The 19,293-nt window shown below is 47.3% G+C and overlaps 1 protein-coding gene across 1 annotated transcript in view; it reads right to left on the bottom strand.

Moving 5' to 3' along the window:
• The window catches only part of MYO10 (myosin X), a 207,491-nt gene that overhangs the window by 121,951 nt on the left and 66,247 nt on the right, over nucleotides 1-19,293 (bottom strand). Inside the window, exon 4 of the mRNA XM_068990481.1 lies at nucleotides 3,994-4,181. Coding sequence (XP_068846582.1) covers nucleotides 3,994-4,181 — 188 coding nt within the window. The remainder of the gene's footprint in view (nucleotides 1-3,993; nucleotides 4,182-19,293) is intronic.

Below are 19,293 nucleotides of genomic sequence, written 5' to 3'. Positions count from 1 at the left end.
TATACCACTAGTATTAAAAAAAAAAAAAAAGCCTGAGAACCCAAGTATTGTTCCAGAAGATAAAAGACATGATGTTGTATAGTCACTAAGTTGTGTCTAGCTCTTTCGCAACCCCAAGGTCTGTAGCAGGCCAGGGTCTTCTGTCCATGGGATTTTCCAGGCGAGAACACTGGAGTGGGCTGCCATTTCCTTCTCCGGGGGGTTATTTCTGACTCAGGGATCGCACACACAGCTCCTGCATTATAGATTTCTTCTTCTGTTAAGAAGAAATCACTACTGTTTTGGAAAAACAAAACTTTTCGCAAAGCAAGCAGAGGTCCTAAACCAACAGCTGCTCTGCCCATCCATCCTTTGATTGACGGATGTTGGATGCTGACCCCTCTATCAGGCACTGTCCTGGGCCCTGAGTTGCACAGATGAATTAACCACACGACTTGACATTAAAAGTTCACATATCCAGAAAAGACCATAGGAGACCAAACAGACTAAACTCTGCTTGCCCCAAACTGAAGTTAACCTGAAATGTACTAGACCAACCAAGATCAAATGCCCACCCTGTTAGATTAAAAGGCTCATGGGGGTTTTAAACACATATTTTAGAAATTATAATAGTGTAAGCATTGGCTTAAACGTACATAATCAAGTAAAATAAAACTAGAGCTTAAGGGAGGTTCAGTTCAATTCAGTCACTCAGTCGTGTCTGACTCTTTGCAACCCCATGAACTGTAGCACGCCAGGCCTCCCTGTCCATCACCAACTTCCGGAGTCCACCCAAACCCATGTCCATTGAGTCCGTGATGCCATCCAACCATCTTATCCTCCGTCGTCCCCTTCTCCTCCTACCCTCAATCATTCCCAGCATCAAGGTCTTTTCCAATGAGTCAGCTCTTTGCATTAAGGGAGGTAAACTCTTTAAAGTGAGACAAACAATAAAGACTTGGACTAGAATCCTGGAGATTGGGAGTAACAGAGGCCCATAAAGTGAGAGAAAAAAATGATCTATGAAGTCCCTGCCTAAATCCAAATAGGCTTATTTTCTTAGTTTCATAGGTAATTAGCCTGAAAGTTTTCAAAGTAGTAACATGTTGTAGCCACCAGGGGGCAGATCACGCCCGAGGAAATCTAAAAGGGCTACTGTGCCCTACAGTTTTTATTTTTACACTCAATTTTCTCTTAATTCAGACAGCCCCAAGTTCCACTTAAAAAAAAAAAAAAAATCCTGCTGGAGTGGTCTATTAAAAACCAAAACACATTTTAATAAGAAATCTATTCTTAAAAATGCCGTTTCCTGATTTAATTTAAATACTCTTCACATCAGAATTACACAATGAGAGCTTTCTGTTTGGGGTCCCCTCTCCCTCCCGGCTACCCCCGATTTCATTTTTAAATACCACAGTCTTTGGCAGGAACATGCTAACCCCTTTCCGTTTTTATTACACACACATATATATGCACAATGATCTCATTTGATTTTCACTTTCTTCCCTAACTGCTCTGTCTAGCAAGTGATATATTAGTCATGCCCTCACGTTTTCCACTGAAAGTAATAAACACAGCCAATTATCGATGGCAAATATTTAGGTACCTAAGTGTGGAAACCAGCTTGATCTTCTAAACTCTGTTAATCTTATCAAATTATATTCTGTAATCTTATTATACTCTGTATGCTGGAACAGTGATCTTAAATTCTAACTTCTAAACTTCACTTTCAACTTTCGTGAAACTATATCAAAAAGCCCACAATCAGAAGGCAAGTCAATTCATTGGGAAGGTGACTCTTAAATGCTCTGTGTTTATACCAAGTGTTAGCTTTATTTTTTTATTAACTGCAAGTTACAAGGATTCATATTTACTTAACTGGATTAACGGACAGTCCCTCTATCCAAGTTGTTTCCACAACCTGGTGAGTGAGCATAGTTAAGGTAAGAACAGAGAATATATCTGCCCAGGTCTTCCCTTTCGTTAAAGGAAGTAACTGATGAAAGAAGCAGGGAGAGAAAAGATGAAGGAGAAATGCATTGTTCTATCCTCCACATTCACATAATTTTGATTTATTGCAAATGAAGGATCCATGAACAAGGGTAATGGGTAAACACTGCCAAGAAGAACACAGTCCCGTACGTGGCACTTGCAGAGCATCCGCGTCTAAGGGCTGCTGGAAGGCCTCAATGAGCTGATGCAGGGAAAGTTCTTGGCACAGTGTTGAAACCCTTTGGAAATGCTGGTCATTATCTATCACCCATCGTCCGTCAGATACCATGTAGGTCAATGCCTGTGCGTGCTCAGCTGTGTCAGGCTCCTTGCGACCCCATGGACTGTGGCCCATCAGGCTCCTCTGTCCATGGAATTGTCCAGGCAAGAATACTGGCGTGGGGTGCCATCTCCTCCTCCAGGGGATCCTCCCGACCCAGGGACTGAACCCATGTCTCCTGCCTCTCCTGCACTGGCAGGCGGATTCTTTGCCACGGAGCCACCTGGGAAGCTGGGATGTCGGTGGACAGTGTGAGGACCTCCCAAATGGCCTCCTTTCTCTTTCCTGGAGTTCCGAGGAGAACTCTCCTCTGGTACGTCTGCTCCTGACTCCCTCCCCGAAAGAGCTGCGGTGGTTTCCTAGACAGGTGAACTGGGTGGGCAGAAGGGCTGGTCAGCTCACCACCTGGGGACTGGTTTCGACAGTGATCATGGCCACCAGTGACCTGCCTGAATCCTGACCAGGGGGTCTGTCTGTCTGCAGTTTGGGGCTGGGAGTCTAAAGCTGACACATGGCTCTCCACCTGTCTCCCGAGCCTCACTTCCACTGGATCAAAAATCAGGGAGTGGGGTCCTGATATGATGTCCTCTCTAATTCCAGACACCTTTTCTTCTCCCCTTGAAATAATAACAATCATTTTGCCACAAGCTTGGAAAGAAGATCTTGACCTCTGTTTCTGATGGCTTTCCAGTCCCATCAGCAGTTTTAGTAATACAGTCGGGTCTTAGCAATAGCCGAGCTCCATGAACGAGTGCCTGGACGAAGTGCTTGGATATTCCAGGGCACTCAACATGTCTGCTCTTGATCTCATCCAGGAGTGTTCTGATCACCACTAAGACACGTGTGTGCGTGCGTGTGTGTGTGTGTGTGAGTGTGTGTGTAGTGTTCAGTCGCTCAGTCGTGTCTCACTCTTTGCAGTACCATGGAATGTAGCCTGCCAGGCTCCTCTGTCCATGGGATTCTCCAGGCAAGAATACTGGAGCAGGCAGCCATTTCCTTCTCTAGAACATGATCCCAATATAAATAATATAAGCCAACAGGATGTCACTAGAAAATAGGTGATAAGGGCAATTTGAATTATTATTCAATAAAAAGTATGTATGATTTTTGTAGGTAGTTCCTAGTAATAAGTGTTTTGAGAGTGAGGCATCTGGTAGTTTATTTTAATAAATGAGTAAAACTTGGCTAAAATAGATGGCAAGACCCTTTTTCCTCACCTCTCCCCAAAATTAACGGAAATCATTATGCCTTTCTATCATTGCCTCAACATATAACAGAGTAAGTCCCTCTTCTGTGGCTAATTCAAAGCTCAAGTTTAGGAACATGCAATTATTAAATTCCCTAAAAATCCTTAAATTTGGGAGATTCTAGGGTAATCTGATACTGGCAAAAACCAAAACCTTGCTCGAACAAGCAAGCATTCTAACGAGCACTCTAGAATACAGAAAACGTTTTAAATTTGGAAGTACTAGGCAATGCTTCCATAAGTCAACAGAAGGACAATGACTGATCATTGGAACAAACCAAAGAATAACTAGGTAAATAAAACAAAGAACCGAAATGGAGAAATCACACTGAGGACAAGAGCCAGCAAACATGGTCCATCCTGCTTTTTTATCAAGTCCTCAGTTTCTTTCCAAAGCTGTAGCTGTTGGGCTATTCAAAACGGAAAACTCTGGCTGGGAAACCTGGGGGTTGACGTGCTTGGAGGCGGGCTCTGTGTTTGGGGGCTGGCTGGTTACCTGATGAGCACGCACTGGTTGTCGTGGCGCTTCCACAGGCAGCGATAGCACTCGTTGGCGATGGCGAAGACGTGGGGGGGCAGCTCGCCCAGGTGGCACCTGCTGTAGCGATCCACGGCATCCCTCGAGTACAGGCCCGAGATGGTCTTGTAGGGGTTCACGGAGGCGATGATGGAGCCGATGTAGGTCTGCAGGGCAGGGGGCGAGGAGACAGGAACTCGGGTTACAGGTGGCACTCGAGGAGGAGAAGGGGGCACCCGGGCACGGGATCTCACTCCCACCCGCCCTGGGGTGGAGACAGAAGCAGCTCAAGGCGGCTCCACACTAAGAGGGGAAGAGATACCACCTCTCACTGGGGCCACTGTCTGAGCCTAAACAGAATCCACTGAGTGCATGTTAAAGGGATCAGGGACTCCTGACCCCCCACTCACACTTTTCCCTGTACTTCTGGGGACAAATCTTGTGCAAAAGAATGAAGCCACCTCAAAGAGGGCTGCAAGTAAACAAGAGAAAGACGACGGGGACACGTCAAAGCCCAAATCCCTAATTCTCCGGGGACCTCCTGACCCCATCAGGTGGCTGTTAGGAAAGCTGGGATCAAAGCAATAAGAGAAGGCAGGGGGGTGGGGGGTGGCAGGGACAGGGAGGGTGACTGCTTAGTGGGCTTCTGTTCAGCATGGTAAGAAAGTTCTGGAGGTAGATAGTGCTTATGGTTGAACAACACAGCAATGGTATTTAGTACACTGTACTGCACGCTTAAAAAGAGTCAAAAAGCTAACTTTTATGCTATAAATCTTTGACTTAAGAGGTAACAAGAACATTGTGAAAACACTCAGTATTCTTCCGGTAATCTCAAACACCTCATGAAATGCCATGTAACTTACCTGGAAAAATAGCTGACTGGCAATCTTCCCTTTTCTGGAACCAAATCCAGGCCAGAAATTAAGCAAAATCTTCAGAAGAGCAAAACAGAGGCTACCGAGTTATCAAAGCAGCACGCTTCATGCCTCCTCCATGTGGATACAGACTAACTCACCTGTCCTTCTTTAAGAAAGGCTAATGAAGCTGGGTTGCTGGTTCCCAGGCTCAGACACAAGTGGAGCAGCAGATGAGAAGGGCAGGCGCTAAGGTCCTGCAGCCTCCACCATTCACCTGCCTGCCTCCACGGTGTGTTTGTGGAGCCCTGGGCTTGACAGCCTGCTATGGGCTCTGTCTCCTCCTCCAATTCATGTACTGAAGCCCTGACCCCCAGCACCCCTGAATGCAACTCTGTCTGTAGACAGGACCTTTTAAAGATGACTAAATTAAAATGAGGCAGTTCAGGTGGGCCCGAAACTTGTCCTTGCATGTGCTAAGTCACTTTAGTCATGTCTGACGCTGTGCGACCCTGTGGACTATAGCTCGCCAGGCACCTCTGTCCACGGGATTCTCCAAGCAAGAATACTGGAGTGGGTTGTCACACCCTCCTCCAGTTATATTCCATGCTCAGGGATCGAACCCACATCTCCTCCATCTCCTCCATTGGTTGTTTAGTTGCTCAGTCGTGTCCAGCTCTTTGCGACCCCATGGACTGCAGCCCACCGGGCCTCCCTGTCCATCACCAACTCCCGTAACTTCCTCAAATTCATGTCCATAGAGTCAGTGATGGCATCCAACCATCTCATCCTCTGTCATCCCCTTCTTCTCCTGCCCTCAATCTTTCCCAGCATCAGGGTCTTTTCCAATGAGTCAGTTCTTTGCATCAAGTAGCCAAAGTATTGGAGCTTCAGCTTCAGCACCAGTCCTTCCAATGAATATTCAGGACTGATCTCCTTTAGGATTGACTGGTTGGATCTCCTTGCAGTTCAAGGGACTCTCAGGAGTCTTCTCCAACACCACAGTTCAAAAGCATCAATTCTTCGGTGCTCAGCTTTCTTTATCATCCAACTCTCACATTCATACATGGCTACTGGGAAAACCAGAGCTTTGACTCGATGGACCTTTGTTGGAAAGTAATGTCTAGGTTGGTCATAGCTTTTCTTCCAAGGAGTAAGCGTCTTTTAATTTCATGGCTGCAGTCCCCATCTGCAGTGATTTTGGAGTTCAAAAAAAATAAAGTCTGCCACTGTTTCCACTGTTTCCCCATCTATTTGCCATGAAGTGATAGATGCAGAAACAATGGAAACAGGGAGAGACTTTATTTTTGGGGCTCCAAAATCACTGCAGTCACCATCTGCAGCCTGCATTGGTAGTCAGGTTCTTTACCACTAGGGCCGCCTGGGAAGCCCAAACTTGTCCTTGTAAGAAGAGAGAACCTGGATACACAAAGAAACACAGCGGATGTGTGTGCACAGATAGACCACGTGAGGACCCAGCAAGAAGGTGGCCATTTGCAAGCCAAGGCAGGAGCCCGCAGGAGAAGAAACCAACCCTGCTGATACCCTGACCTCAAACGCTGAGCTTCCAGAACTGTGAGAAAATAACTGTCCTGTTGTTTCAGCCAGCCAGTCCGTGGCCTTTTGTTATGGCAGTCAGAACAGACTAATTCAGAGGGCCTGAGACTGAAAGTACTCAGAGTACTCCTAAGAGATTCACGGTATTATTGCGCCTATTTTTCAGATGAGCAAATTAAGGTAGAGTGATAAACTTTTGCATTTGGTCACACAGTCAGTAAGGGGCAGAGGTGAGACGTGAATGCAGGCCACCTAAATCGAGAGCCTTCTCTTCACATTTGCTAGCAGGGGGTGTTAACACAGCAGAGTTCAAGAAAACCAAGCAACACTGGACAGAAAGCTCAAACATCCTGAGTGCATCTGTACCATATGAGAGCCATTTGCAATCATCTATATTTACAGTGACTTCCAGGAACATCAAGCAAAATACCCTGTGTCCCGTGTCACTGCTTTCAAATGCAAGATGGTTCAGAGCACGCTTTGGGAACATTTTAAACCAAAACAAGGTTGAAAAGGTCAAAGAGTTGTTAGTGTATGACCCAACAGTTCCGCTCCTAGGTATGTACCCCCACAGAATTAAAAACAGGTACTCCCCAACAAACATACAGCAGCATCATACACAAGAGCCTAAAGGTAGAAACAACCCAATGTCCACCATCAGACAGATGGGTAACAAGATGCAGTGCGACCACACTGCAGAATATCATTCAGCCGTGCTAAGGAAGGAAGTACTGATACGGGCTGCCATGGAGATGAACTTTGAAAGCATGACGCTAGGTGACGGAAGTCAGACCAACACTGGAGGTAGTTACCATGGGCAGAGGGGAGGGTGGGGGCAGGAAGGACTGAGAGCTGACTGCCTGCAGGCACGGGGCTTCCAGTGGGGTGATGAGAACATTCTGGTGCTGGTTGTACAACACTGGATGTACTCAATGCCACTGACTTTACCTTCAAGTGGTTAGTTTTGTGTTACATAAATTTCACTTCCATTAAAAACCAATGAAAAGATGCAGAGCTTTCAGGAGGGAATTTTCAGGTCTTCAGAAACCTGCACTCTCTAGAGGGCCCCCTTTCCCCCATCAGAGCATCAGGGGAAGGATGTGGCCGGAAAGAAGAGTGCATGCAGCCTTTTCCCTGGGGAAGTAAAGTGCCCTACTTCTACAGGCGAGCAGAGAATCACATGGTCCCCTGGGGGATGCCAGATACCTTCCATCGATGGCTGGACCACGGGTGCTGGCAGCTTCTCTTATTAGAGTTGCAGAGGTGAGGAAGGCAGGCAGGTTGGTGATGCTTGAGGCTCTAGGAGTCTGGCTCCTTCCTCTTGTAGGTCTAGAATGCCAAGCTTGTTCTACCCTTTTGGCAGCTGTCTGTATTATTATTATTTTTATTCGGTGAAATACCAAGACTTCATTTTTCTGTGAAACATGTTTCCCCCCTCCCCACTTTGGCAGAACTCAAGACAATCAGTGAAGATCCTCTTTATACAGATAGGGAGGCGTGCTGCCCATCCCCTGTCTCAGCTACAAGTAAAAGAGAAAAGCCACACTCAGGGCATCAGTTTGACTATTAAACGAATATTAGAACAGTAACCCATCATTAACATATCTGAAAAGAGAATAATATGCCCAAATTGTGAAAATGTTGGCACTCCTGTTCATATCCAGGAGATGCAGGTTCGGTCCCTCGTTCAGGAAGATCCCCTGGAGGAGGAAATGGCAACCCACTCCAGTATTCTTGCCTGGGAAATCCCACGGACAGGAAAGCCTGGTGGGGTACAGTCCATGGGGTCACAAATAGTCAGGTATAACTGAGCGTGCACTGCCTGCCTGCCTCCCGTTCACAGCACACTGGCAAGGTGGTTATAAAATTCTGAGGTGAGTTTTTTAAGTATTGATTTATACATGAAAAACATCATAACCTTTTAATACAAGCTTTCTTTTGAAAGTGATGACTAGTCAAAACCTCATAGGCATGCTCCCCTTTCCTGGTTGGGGAACCAGCCCCCCAGCATCACTTAAGAAACAGAATCTGCCTTCCAACACAGGGGTAAGGGGTTCAATCCCTGGTCAGGGAACTAAGATTCCACCTGCTGCAGAGCAACTGAGTCCAGGTGCCACAACAAGAGAGTCCATGTACCACATCGAAAGATCCTGTGTGCCACGACTGAGACCCGACACAGCCTAAATAAATAAGTAAAATTAAAAACAAACAAAAGAAGTCACTTACCCTGACACAGATGACGTGGATTCTGTATGGGGGCAGGAGACCCACAGGACATTAAGTTTGTTAGTAAAGGTGAAGACAGAACTTCCAAAACATCTTATGCCTAGTTTTGTGTTTGAGTAATTCATTGCACTTGGCCCAGTGAAGCAGTTTTAAGGTCTTTCAGAAAGACAACAAGGTCCATGGTGTAGCGGTTACAGAAGACACACCCGTGCCTCCTCCCAATCCCCAGAGATTCTAGGTGCAGGAAGCGGGGCTCTCCGAACAGCAGGTGGTCAGCACTAAGGCAGCCCCTAGGAGGGAAGGATCATGCCAGTGGTGGTTATGCCTATGACCCACTAACATTACCCTACCTTCCCCAGTTGAGCCTGGTCCCCAACACACAGTTAGAGCTGGTCTGTGAGCTCACGCCCAGCTAGTGTCTCTGGCTCAAAAATCATTCCAACCCGTCTGAAGACTGTCCCACTCTTGAATACTTTGTCGTATAGATTTTGCAGCTGCCCATAAATTCAACCAATGGACTCCCCTGTGCCAACAGGGGGCAAGAGAAAACCAGTCTGAATTTGAGCCCAAATTCAATCATCTGAATCTCTCCCCACCTCCAAAAAAAAAAAGAAAAGGAAAGCATATGTAAAATGCGTGTTTGGCTGGTATGGAGAAAGAACCCAGTTTTTCACTGCTATTTTTTTAAGATTGTGGGAAACCGTGCCTCATGGAGGGTTCAAAATGCCTCTTACTGTAAGCACCTCCACTTAGTCCCAGAGGTAGGTTAGGCTTTTGTAACATGAAAGCACACGTTTTACAGTTTCACCTCCTCACTAATGACCTGAGTCATTCATTTCTCAACAGGCCTGACACCAGATTTCAAATCACAATTAGCTCTATGTGTTTGCAAAACAACTTGACTGATGTTTCAGAACCGCGGGGCACAGAGGACAACTGACCTACGCAGACACGCTGCGACATAACCTTGACCTACAGGCAGCCCAGAGGCCACGGTTCAGAGGGACAGAGCTGCCTCTGCTGACAGAGGAAGGAAGAGAGCCAGCGAGCAAGGGCAGGACCCTGGATCCTAATCGGGGGGTGCTTTCCCACAGGTCTGCGGTGACGCCCCCGTTCCCCACTCACCCACGAGCATATAAGACGGGAATCGTCCCACTTTCCAGCTTCACAGTCGCTGGCCACTGTCTCCACATGCTGGCCACACCCAAGCACGTGGAGTTGTTTAACTCTACAATCAACCCCCTCTTTCTCCATCCACACCACCCTGACCACACTTGCTCAATTACCCCCGAGTCTCCTTCCTCATTCATTTCCCACTCAAGTCCTGTGTGTTCAATCCTAGCTGTACCCTTGACAAATGAACACCTGAAGACAGACACTCCTCTGCATAAAACTCCTTCATAGCTCCCACAATCTTCAGGGTCAACCCACAGAATATTCGAGAAAAGAGTCTGAGCACCTCCAGAAAGGTGACTGAACACCTACATCCTAACAAATTTTTCTCCTAACAGTTACAGAAGTGGGGGCAGCTTCAGTTACTTTCTCATCTTCATTGTTTGTGTCCATAGTCAAAGTCAACGTCGCTCTGTCGTGTCCGACTCTTGCGACCCCATGGACTGCAGCCCACAAGCTTCCTCTGTCCATAGGACTCTCCAGGCAAGAATACTGGAGTGGGCTGCCATTTCCTTCTCCAATGTTTAGGTCCATACTGGTGCCAAATGATATTTTTGGACCCCCCTCCCAAAGGAAGGTATAAATCAACATGGCAACCAAAGTCATAGTTCCTAACGGTTTCTTCACATTAGATGAAGTGGTTGAGGTCCATCAGCAAAAATATTTACAGCCTGAGGCACCTTTATCTTTTCTCCCACCACCTTGAACATACCACCCTGCATGGATTATTTTGTCACTAAAACAAAGGCTGCATGGATAAGAGATTTGCTGAATAACAAGGAAAGTTCGACATGGAAGTGAACATGGAGACAGGAGTAGAGGGGGGAGGAGATCAGCCTAGTTGTAAGTTAAGTATCAAGGGATGCAACAGACACAATGCGGTCAGAAGTCACAAGAGTGGTGAGAAAACATGCGTTCCATGAGTGTGCCACGGACCACTCCCTTGCCGTTCAGCCGTGTCTGACTCTTTGTGGCCCTGTCGACTGTAGCCCGCCAGGCTCCTCTGTCCATGGGATTTCCCAGGCAAGAATACTGGAGTGGGTTGTCAATTCCTTCTCCAGGGGGTCTTCCCGCACTAGGGATTGGAAGGGCATCTCCTGCACTGACGGCTGGATCCTTTACCACTGAGCCACCCGGGAAGCCCAATAATACCATAGCTGTGCTTATTTGTATTTGAGTTATAGTCATTAAATGCTACAGTCTGAGTTTGAATGCTGGTTCCACTGGTTCAAGCTACTTAAATTCTTGGTGCTCCAGTTTCCTCAATGGTAAAGCAAGGATAACAACATTAGTAGCTGGTAGAATTAAATGGATAGACCTATGAATTTAAAAACCTTGGACTGCAAGGAGATCCAACCAGTCCATTCTGAAGGAGATCAACCCTGGGATTGCTTTGGAAGGAATGATGCTAAAGCTGAAACTCCAGTACTTTGGCCACCTCACGCGAAGAGTTGACTCATTGGAAAAGACTCTGATGCTGGGAGGGATTGGGGGCAGGAGAAGAAGGGGACGACAGAGGATGAGATGACTGGATGGTATCACTGACTCGATGAACGCGACTCTGAGTGAACTCCGGGAGTTGGTGATGGACAGGGAGGCCTGGCGTGCTGCGATTCATGGGGTCGCAAAGAGTCGGACACGACTGAGCGACTGAACTGAGCTGAACTGAACTATAGTGAAAGTTAAATGCCTCAGTGAAGAGCCTGTGTTTCCATGCTCACTCGATAAAAAGGCAATTGCTGTCAAAAACGGCCATGAACTCCGTGTACTTTGGGACTCAGGGTACATGCAGCTTTCAGACACCAGGTGGGGCCATGTGCTGCTTTCCTCATACCGGATTCCAAATTTCATGAGAATAAATCGCCTGGTCATTTTAACGGCTTTTCCGAAATAGAAAGTATATTCTATTTTGAAGCACATAAAAATTTTTTTCTAGTCAGAAGAGTTCCACACAACTCACCAAAAAAATACATTTCCTTGTTCATTTTAATAATCGGGAACAGCTGCAGTGCCTATTGCTACAAAACGTTGCGAGAGACTCCCTTCATTGCTTTAAAACATTGCCTACCAATTCAAGGCTTCAGAAGGCTTAAGTACGGCAAAGCAGAGACATCATGACGAAGGCCCGTGTAGTCAAAGCTATGGTTTCTCCAGGGGTCGTGTGCAGATGTGAGAGCTGGACCATAAAGAAGGCTGAGCACTGAAGAAATGATGCTTTCAAACTGTGGTGCTGGAGAAAACTCTTGAGAGTCCCTTGGACAGCAAGAAGAGCAAACCAATCAATTCTAAAGGAAAGCAATCCTGAATAGTCATTAGAGGGACTGATGCTGAAGGTGAAGGTCCAATCCCCTGGCCACCTGATGCAAAGAGCCGACTCAATGGAAACAACCCCGATGCTGGGGACGATTAGGGCCAAAAGCAGAAGGGAGTGGCAGAGGATGAGATGGTTGGATGGCATCATCCACTCAATGGACGTGAGTTTGAGCAAACTCTAGGAGATAGTGAAAACTGGGGAAGCCTGCGTGCTGCAGTCCATGGGGTCACAAAGAGTCAGACACAACTTAGCAACGGAACAACAACAAAGGCTGTCATACCTAGTATCTTGCCCCCCACTAAAAAAAAAAACAGAGTATGAAAGATCACTAAAAGTGACCCAGTAGCCTCAGATACATTCTGCTGGTAGATATGAAGCATCCATGTTACTGTTAGAAAGTCATTTTTACAACACAAGAAATGATGGAGACAGCAAGGTGTGGTCAGGTTAGAAGACCCCAAGTCCTCATCCTGGACCTATCTTCCCTGGTTCACAGCTTAACCCCTCCAGGCCCCAGATTCCGATCAATAACAACAACACACCCTCTGTTACTCCACCCAATTATGTGAAAGTGTTACATAAATCACAGGTAAATATTATTGTTTTTATTCATGAAAATAAAGCTACAACGGTCCTGAAAAGCTGGATATAGATCAAGTAACCTCAAATGCACCAGGGAAACTGGTTCAAGTCACTGCCATGTCTCCCCTACAGGGAAGGTACTTGTCAAGAAGTGGGGACCACCATCCAGATTTATTTTCCACCCACCCTTCTCCGGGGCTTCCCTGGTAGCTCAGCCGGTAAAGAATCTGCCAGCAATGCAGGAGACCCTGGTTTGATTTCTGGGAAGATCCCCCTAGAGAAGAGTACAGCAACCCACTCCAGAACCCTTGCCTGGAGAATCCCCATGGACAGAGGAGCCTGGCGGGCTACAGTCCATGGGGTCGACTCACTTCTCCAAATCGCTTTCTGGAGTGCAGCTTTGGTTTTAAGCTGCGGATCTGTGTACTCAAGAGTCTGCTGGGCATCTGCACTTGGCTGCCCTCAACTTGGCTTCCTGCAGAACATCTGCTTCTCTACGTACAGCCACATCTTCACAAATGGCACCATGGTCTACCCAAGTGGATAAACCAGAAATCCAGGAGTCATCCTATAGCAATACAACGTGCTGCCCCCAAACCCAACCAAACACCGAGATTCTACCTCTTAGTAAACATCATGCTCTAGCTTCCCAAGGACTTGTTTTGAACCCCAACACTTCCCACCTGGTTTGCTGGTCACCTCTCAAAAGCCTCTTGATGAAAGTGAAAGTGGAGAGTGAAAAAGTTGGCTTAAACTTTCAGAAAACGAAGATCATGGCATCCGGTCCCATCACTTCATGGGAGATAGATGGGGAAACAGTGGAAAGTGTCAGACTTTATCTTTTTGAGCTCCAAAATCACTGCAGATGGTGACTGCAGCCATGAAATTAAAAGACACTTACTCCTTGGAAGAAAAGTTATGACCAACCTAGATAGCATATTCAAAAGCAGAGACGTTACTTTGCCGACTAAGGTCCATCTACTCAAGGCTATGGTTTTTCCAGTAGTCATGTATGGATGTGAGAGTTGGACTGTGAAGAAGGCTGAGTGCCGAAGAATTGATGCTTTTGAACTGTGGTGTTGGAGAAGACTCTTGAGAGTCCCTTGGACTGCGAGGAGATCCAACCAGTCCATTCTGAAGGAGATCAACCCTGGGATTACTTTGGAAGGAATGATGCTGAAGCTGAAACTCCAGTACTTTGGCCACCTCATGTGAAGAGTTGCCTCATTGGAAAAGACTGATGCTGGAAGGGATTGGGGGCAGGAGGAGAAGGGGACGACAGAGGATGAGATGGCTGGATGGCATCACGGACTCGATGGACGTGAGTCTGAGTGAACTCTGGGAGTTGGTGATGGACAGGGAGGCCTGGCATGCTGCGATTCATTGGGTCGCAAAGAGTCGGACACGACTGAGCAACTGAACGGAACTGAACTCTCCTCCTAGACTGGATACACCTGCTGGACTCACCCATCACCCACAGTCAGAGTGAGCGTTCCCAGAACTCACCTTTGACGTTGTCCCCTGCCAGCCTTCACGACTGACTTCAAGGTCACTAACTCACACACAGCACCCTTCCTCGCCTGCTCCTGACCACCTCGCCTGCACAAACCTTCACTGCAGGTTCTTGCCTGTCCTGCAGGTCGACAAATCACGCTATTCCAATTCTTTGTTGATCTTCTGCCAGGAAGAGCCACCCTCCCTCTTGGCTGAATTCCCCTAGGAATGTTTCAAAACTCAGCACCAATGCCCCAGCTGGGATCCTTTTCTGACCCCCTCATCTCTTCTTGTGATGCCCATTCTTTGTGTCCCCAGCACTTTTATCACAGTCATTGTTGCCCCGAGCCGTTGTCAAAGGTATGATGTGTCTGCTTTCATCAACAAGCTAGGAGGTCCTGGAGGGGCGCTGTATTTTGTTTATTCATTATTTCAAGAAAAAGTTACCACGATGAAGAGGAATTTTGCATCCTTGGAGCCACAAGCACAGCCTGGCACACAGGCTGGGCTGAGTCAATATAGAGACATTGGAGGCACCTAGATTTATTACCAATGCACCAATAAGTTCCCTTTTTAACTGAGTTCTCATGCTCCACACCCACCTTCTTCCCTAACAAAACTGCCTGCCACCCTCATCCGATTAAACAGTTCAAGTTCATTGAAAACTGGATCACAACCAGTAACTCAAGATATATGACCAAAGTCAAACTTACATTTAGACTCTTACATTTAGCAGTGACATTTCCACTTAATTTGAGTGTGTTTCTGACTCATATTCCTCCCTTGTTGAAAGGAATCTGACCCAAAAGAGGCCGGAAAGGGGAGAAAAATGAACAAAAACAAAGCTTCTAATTGCCACCACCATGTGCCGATGTAGAAATGGCAACTCAAGAGGATAAATGTTTGGTCAAGTTTAAAAATACACAGAGTCAGACAGATGGTTACAATCATCTTCTGGCAACACCAGTCTTGATTTCATGTGAAGAACAAAACCCTGACAAACCACACTGTATTCAGCTGTTCCCGGTATGAGACAAATGCCAAGCCTGCTGGCCATCCAGTCTTCAGGACATCCCTGAGAGGCGCGCTGTTACTTGACACTGGCTTTGGAAAGGGATGGGAAATAACCCCCAAAAGTCTCCTCTGGGAAGACTGAATGAATCCAGGAAATGAATGGCAGGTTGAGATCCGCACACTGAACCCTGCAGCGTGGCTGGCCTGATGGGAACACGGTGGGCAGCCCAGGTGAGCTCACTTGTAATTCACATGGCTTCAACAGGCAGCTGCCTGCCAGCACCTTTTACGGGTTTGGAAGTTAATTCGGGAACAACAAACTCATTTACACATTCAGTCTGCACGGCCACCTTCCCAGAGGAGGGTTTTATTTTTGAAACACCTAAAAATACACGAGCTGTGAAGCATGTTCTGTGCTTTCACAACCGTTTATCTTTAGACACAGCTCCACATCTTAAAACGGACTCATCTGACTCTCAGCTCTGCCGTTTGTTCAGCAAGACCAACAAACGAACCCACGAGGTGGGTGGAACAGAGCGGGGCTTCCTCTGGAGCCATCCTCAAGCCCATAATTGCAGCCAAGCTGTGATGCGGTTTCCAGCCCGCTCCTTAGACAGGAGGCTCCCACAGGCAACTGACTGAGAGCACGACAAACCCTGCGATAGAGACAACGGGTTTCTCTTCTATTGGACAGAAAACAAAACTGCCACACCACAGAGCTGGCTGGGCCATCCCTTCACTTTGGACACAGAGCTGACGGTCAGTGCAACAGAGACCTCATCTGTTTTTGTCCAGTGGGTGCTTAGATGCTGGGTACAGAATGTGAAATGATCCAGGCTCCACAGAATACGATGCAACAGGCATCCAAAACCCAACTAGTCTCTCCCACTCTCCTCTCCTGGAGGAACTGTCAGAACTGTTCTTGGGGACATCAGGGCATCATTACAGCCAGCCCTGCCTCCCTCACCCCTTCCCCATTGGGTATCACATGCAATTTTCTCTTGCTCACTCCCATCTCTGCTGCACTTGTTCAGTCGCTCAGTCGTGTCCAACTCTGTGACCCCCACAGACTGCAGCACAACAAGCTTCCCCATCCTTCACTATCTCCTGTGGCTTTCTCAAAATCATGTCCATTGACTCGGTGATGCCATCCAACCATCTCATCCTCTGCCGTCCCCTTCTCCTCCCACCTTCAATCTTTCCCAGCATCAGGGTCTTTTCCAGTGAGTCAGCTCTTTATATCAGGTTGTGGTCCAAAACCCTCATATCTATCCCCTTTGAGATATTGTAACACTCTCCCACCCAACCTACCCTCTGTAGACTATTACATCACTTCCATATCAACCCTTCTAAACTTTTTTCAGGGAAACTGCCTCTTCAAACGGAGAAGGCAATGGCACCCCATTCTAGAACTCCTGCCTGGAAAATCCCATGGACGGAGGAGCCTGGTAGGCTGCAGTCCATGGGGTCGCGAAGAGTCGGACACAACTGAGCGACTTACCTTTCACTTTTCACTTTCATGCATTGGAGAAGCAAATGGTAACGCACTCCAGTGTTCTCGCCTGGAGAATCCCAGGGACGGGGGAGCCTGGTGGGCTGCCGTCTATGGGGTCGCACAGAGTCAGACACAACTGAAGTGACTTAGCAGCAGCAGCCTCTTCAAAAGCCTTTAGCAAGGACAATATAGTCTCTTTACCACCAAGCCCAAACACTGCTCCCTAGCTTTAAGTAAGGCAGGGTATCTCAGCATGACTGACATCTGAAGCCAGATAACGTTGCAGGGGGGCTGTCCTCTACACCTGAGCATGTTTAGTAGATCCCTGGCCTCTACCAACTATTAACAGATTTCAGCAGCATCCTCTGCCCTCGCTATGGCAACTGGAAATGCCTCCAGGTATTGCCAAAAGTCCCCTAAAACCCATGCATCTGGTCCAGAACCACTGCTTTTAAAGGTGTCCTGACCCCTCCCTATGGATTCCACTATTAGATGTTACCCAAACATCAGACTCCATAAACAAAGGAACTTTCTCCCAGTTTAGCAAAGCCATCACACCAAATACACTCTCATCTCTCCACCTTCAAAAAAGGCATTTCTCGAGCCTTTTCTTCAAATCAAAACTCTCAGCCCTCCTTTGTAGTATCACTGCTGCCGCCCCTTCTCCAAGAGAAGCCGGCTCTCCTCCTCACGCACCAGTTTGTTCCCTACCCCCCACCTCTTATCAGTCTGTGCAACACACGCCCCTCCTCTCCAAGTCTTTAGGGACTTACAGGTGTGCGGACTTGTCCGCATCAGGCCTCACCAGTGGTGGGAAGAGACACTTCTTCCCAGGGTGGGACTCAGGGGACCCTCTCCAAGCTGCCGGGAAACCCAGAGACAAGAGGTTTGGGGTGAAAGTCTGGGGCAGGGCCACAGATCAAGAGCTGCCGTGATAAGCAGAGTTCTTATCTGGGAAGTCGCCAGAGGATGGGAAAGCTGACTAGGTGGAGCATTAAGTGAGAGAACCTGAAGTTCTAGGAAGGGAATCCTGCATTGGGGCAGGAGGCAAGGGTTTGGGGCAGGCCACTGTGGGAAGAACAGAGCTGCTCTAACCCGAGTTGTTGTTGTTTTTGTTTACTCACTAAATTGTGTCTCACTCTTCTGTGACCCCATGGACTGTAACCCATCAGACTCCTCTGTCCCTGGGATTCTCCAGACAGGAATACTGGAGTTGGGTTGCCATTTCCTCCTCCAGGGGATCTTCCCCATCCAGGGATCAAACCCAAATCTCCTGCATCAGCAGGCAGATTCTTTACCACTGAGCCACCTGGGAAGCCCTCTAACCCGGGGGTCAGAGCCAAATTGGACCAGCGGCAAGGCTGGAGCCACAGACACCAACAGACCCCAAGGTCTGCAAAGTCTCTGTGGCCAGAAGGAGCAGCCCCAAGTTCCAAGTGGGAACTTTCCAAATAACAACCCATGGTATTAGATGAGTAAGACTGGGAGAGGTACTGATACAAAGGTTAGGAAGGTTCTTAAAGCTTTCACCGGCCATTTTATTGTAAAACAGCCCCATCAGGTACGAGGGGGGTGAAAAATCAATAGAAAAATCAATAGAAATTTGGCAAAAAGATGAATATAAAAATTGTAAAATGAAGTCTAGATCTTCACGGAACAGTCTTAAAGGATCAGAAAACCATTCATGTTAGTGCGTGCTAAGTCGAATTAGTAGTTTCTGACTTTTTGTGATCCTATGGACCATAGTCAGCCAGACTCCTCTGTCCAAGGGATTCTCCAGGCAAAAATACTGGAGTGGGTTGCCATGCCCTCCTCCGGGGATTTTCCCGACCCAGGGATCAAACCCGTGTCTCTTATGTCTCCTGCAATGGCAGGCTACCTGGGAAGAAAACCACACAAAAGCCTAAAAGCTTAGAATGTTCAGATCCCTGAAGAAATAAGGATACTATCAGACGACACCTGACCTTAAAAAGTTTTTAAACTGACACAAAAACTTAAATGGTTAATATAGAGCCCAAGGGGAGGTGAGTAGAGAAAAGTGGACTCAACTTTGATTTGTCTACTGAGTGCTCTATGCTCTACCCACATCTGAATTGTTATTTAATCATTAAGTCATGTCCAACTCTTCTGTGACCCCATGGACTATCAAGGACCCCATGGACCCCAAGGACCCCAAGCTTGCCAGGCTTCTCTGTCCACAGGATTCTCCAGGTAAGAATACCGCAGTGAGTTGCCATTTCCTTCTCCAGGGGATCTTCTCAATCCAGTTGGATCAAACCCATGTCTCTTGCCTCCACCCACATCTGAATGGAGGATGCTAAAAGCTAGAAGAAATATTTTATTGAAGTCTTATAATGTTCTCAGGCAATGAGAGCATCCCTCAAGGAGAAGAGAAGTTAATGGTCCTTCTTAGCACAAACAACAGACCCCTCTACCTGGAGATGGGTCTGTTTACCAGCAACCTGTGTTGCCCCAAACAGAAAGCCAACAAATGATCCAGAGTGGTGCGGGAGACACAGGCAGGTTCCTTCTCAATGACAGGACTCGATGGAGGGCACCTGTGGTGGGCA

The sequence above is a fragment of the Capricornis sumatraensis genome, chromosome 18 (assembly GCF_032405125.1).
Source record: "Capricornis sumatraensis isolate serow.1 chromosome 18, serow.2, whole genome shotgun sequence".
Classification (NCBI taxonomy): Eukaryota; Metazoa; Chordata; class Mammalia; order Artiodactyla; family Bovidae; genus Capricornis; species Capricornis sumatraensis.
Note: the sequence above shows the minus strand (reverse complement) of the source record. Positions and strands in the feature narration are given on the sequence as shown.